This window comes from Aplysia californica, unplaced genomic scaffold (assembly GCF_000002075.1).
Source record: "Aplysia californica isolate F4 #8 unplaced genomic scaffold, AplCal3.0 scaffold00539, whole genome shotgun sequence".
NCBI classification, from domain to species: domain Eukaryota; kingdom Metazoa; phylum Mollusca; class Gastropoda; order Aplysiida; family Aplysiidae; genus Aplysia; species Aplysia californica.
In genome coordinates, this window is record NW_004797809.1 from 431,108 (window position 1) to 434,256 (window position 3,149).

Sequence of the window (3,149 nt, forward strand, 5' to 3'; positions counted from 1 at the left end):
CCCACCCCACCCCAACTGCCACTGGTATCTCAGTCTTTCTGCTGGGTTCTTGTATCCCTCTGGAGGATCAGCCCGGGTTGGCCCTGACAGACAGGGTCAGAGGCCGCCTCTTAAACTATGATCTAATCTATTACGATGCGGGTGTAAGAAAAAAAATGCAGGTTACCTTGAGCGTAAGTGTATCTCAGATTAAGATTAGATAAGATCTTAAGATAAGATAAGATAAGATAGTACTTTATTATGGGTCATATCTCCGTGTCGATGTTGCAAGCAGTCCACTCAAGTGTATTCAAATACTTTTTACGCCAGAGTCTAAAAAACTAGTTTTTGATTTTTCCTTTTAGAAATTATGAAAAGCAAGAAAAGTGTTAGCTTTTACCGTAGAATCAAACTGCATTTTGATGTTAAAAGGTGCATCTCTCATAGAGCTTTGAGAGGGAGTAAAATAGAAAACTCAAAATTTGGACTTCAGTGGGTTGCTTGCAACAGTGACGATTAAATGTACTTTCAATGTAGCCCCAACTCCCTGACCTTTGGGGGGGTGTGGTAGAGCGGTAAACACACTCACCAGATAATTCAGAAATTAAGGGATGATCTCTTTTGTCGTAGTTTTGTTTTTTTTTTGGGGGGGTTGTTGTTGTTGTTTTTGTTTTTTTTTGGGGGGGTCTCATAAGAGACTTTCAAGAGGCCTTTGTGTTTCATAATATCTTGGGACCGAACCAGTAGGCACCGTCTCTGAAATTTTGAGGCTGTGTGAACAGAGACGACAATATATTATAGAGAAAATGATCTTCAGGTACGAAGACATCCTCATTTATTCTTTGATTATCTTTTCAAAGAAGGTGAAAAGTGCATAGAGGATTCAAAAGTCTATGGGTACAGGAATTTCAGTCACCAAAACAGTGTTTATTGATTCTCTCTCTCTCTCTCTCTCTCTCTCTCTCTCTCTCTCTCTCTCTCTCTCTCTCTCTCTCTCTCTCTCTCTCTCTCTCTCTTTCTTTCGCTCTCTGTCTGTCTGTCTGTTTGTCTGTCTGTCTGTCTGTTTGTCACTCTCTCTCTCTCTCTCTCTCTCTCTCTCTCTCTCTCTCTCTCTCTCTCTTTCTGTCTCTCTTGTGTTTGCTTGCTCAATATCTCTGTCTTTCTCTATGTTTCCCTGTCTTCTCTTACTCACACACAAACACACACACACACACGTACACACACGTACACACACACGCATAAAAACGGGCAATCGCCCAGTATTCTTCAAAACATGACATAAAAAAACTAAGAAGAGTCAATGCCATAAAAGGCTCTGAGGCCAAACGCACAGTACTATTCTCGATTTTCTGAAAAACAGCCTGTCTATGGAAGTGTGCAGTCATCTAAAGGGGAAGCAGCCGCGGTTTTTAATCATGACATAGACGTTCCAGAAGAATGCAGGGATAACTTCCCTTGCATCATCAATGCGCGCGACCGTTTTCATGACAACACGTAATGTTTAATTATTTTTTGTTATAACTTTTAAAAATAGACTAGATACTCTAGGAACCTTTCAAAGATATGAAGTGCCCTTAAAAGCTTTAGGTGTTTCGTATAACACGATTGCATTGCTGCCCACCTGTTGGTAGAAAAAAACTATTTAGTATGTTTTCGAGGGTCTGAATATGTAAATACATTTTTTTCTAGTATTGCACCTCGTGGACTTGACTATGCTGACGGAAAATTATGTGCTTTTATAACAGGATTCTTGAAAATTAATGATAATGAAGCCCATATAAATCATTGGAGAGACCTTGACTAAACATTTCTGACAATGTTCCTGGAATGCTTGGAATAGTTTACACCATTTATTGCAAGCAGAAAAGGGTTTGGAAAAGTAGAAAGGGTGAGGGGGGGGGTACTAGTCTAGTGCCCACCATCTCTGTTTTTTTAATGGTTTTGAAAAGTTGGAACTGAAAACTCAGTCACCGGCTTAACTGAAAAGCTTCTAAGAAGAATGTAATACGATTTGAAACCGATTCATATTCATAATTCAAATTCTAAACGTTAAAAAAACCCAAACAAAATGTAATATCCCTCGCGGGCAGGCTGTCAAAATGGTGTTTAACAGATCAGTATCTTTTGGCACCATTTTAAGAGCGCTTTCTTTCAAGAACATAATGTTACTTTTTGTAAGTTTACAGTGGGGAACCAGTTTATTTTTCTCGTTCTTTCTGAAACATAATGTTACTTATTATAACCTTGCAGTGGGGATGCAGTTTATTTTTCTCACCCTTTCTGGAACAGTTTCCCCTACCCCTATAGCCTCGGTGTCTTCACCATGAAAAAGAGACCTCCATTTTCAAAATGTCTACTTTGTTTTGAGAAGGACACTAAAACCCCGGAAACAAAAGGCGAGAGATGGACAAAGTCCTCTAAAGAACTAACTGGTCGAAGCTGGAATATTCTTCTTTTTTTTTAAGTTTGTGTTATTACGCCTTCATCAACATTATTTAGATCATTGATAAGTTGAGCTTCGATCCTGCCTGTCAGGGGCAACCGCAGTTGAGAGAAACTCTTATGTCCCAGCAGAAGAGACCGAGATACTCGATAGAAATTTCTCACGCACTGAAATCGAACTCAGGTGCTGAATGTGTGACAGTGACGTACATTACTGTACACCTTGGATGCTGGTGCAGGGATATTCATCTCCTGGGGAACAATCAAAGCATTAGGGTTTTAGAGTTCAGTATGGGTAAAGAGGAGCAAGCAGTATGATTGCGGTTATTAAGTGCAAAGAAAAAGTAAGAAAGACTGAAAAAAATAAACACAGTGGAAGAAAAAAAGTTGAAAATATATCGTACATGTATGTAGTTATTTTTTATGCTGCATTTAATCATCGTTATTTGTGGTACGTGTAGTTTTCATTATTGATGACACTCTAGTTATCATTATATTTCATGGTAGGCTTTATCTAGTTATTATAAATTTATGGTACATGTATCTTGTTTTAGTAGAGGTTTTACGGCGCTCGCAACCGCATAAGGTCATATGAGCGCCAAGGGGTGGATTTCAGCAGAGAAGTCCTTACAGGGAATCAGACTTACTCAGCTCACCTCTTTAGCTTTAACACCACAAAGTTTACTTCGACTATCAAGGCACCCCGGAAATAGCGGGTCACAAGAGTG

At 39.3% G+C, this 3,149-nt stretch overlaps 1 protein-coding gene across 1 annotated transcript in view; it reads right to left on the reverse strand.

Annotated features, from left to right (window-relative positions):
- Positions 1-1,487: 1,487 nt before the first annotated feature.
- Positions 1,488-3,149, reverse strand: part of LOC101846301 (gamma-aminobutyric acid receptor subunit alpha-2-like) — a 5,821-nt gene continuing 4,159 nt past the window's right edge. The window contains exon 4 of the mRNA XM_005106514.3: positions 1,488-2,673. Coding sequence (XP_005106571.1) covers positions 2,667-2,673 — 7 coding nt within the window. The 3' untranslated portion in view covers positions 1,488-2,666. The remainder of the gene's footprint in view (positions 2,674-3,149) is intronic.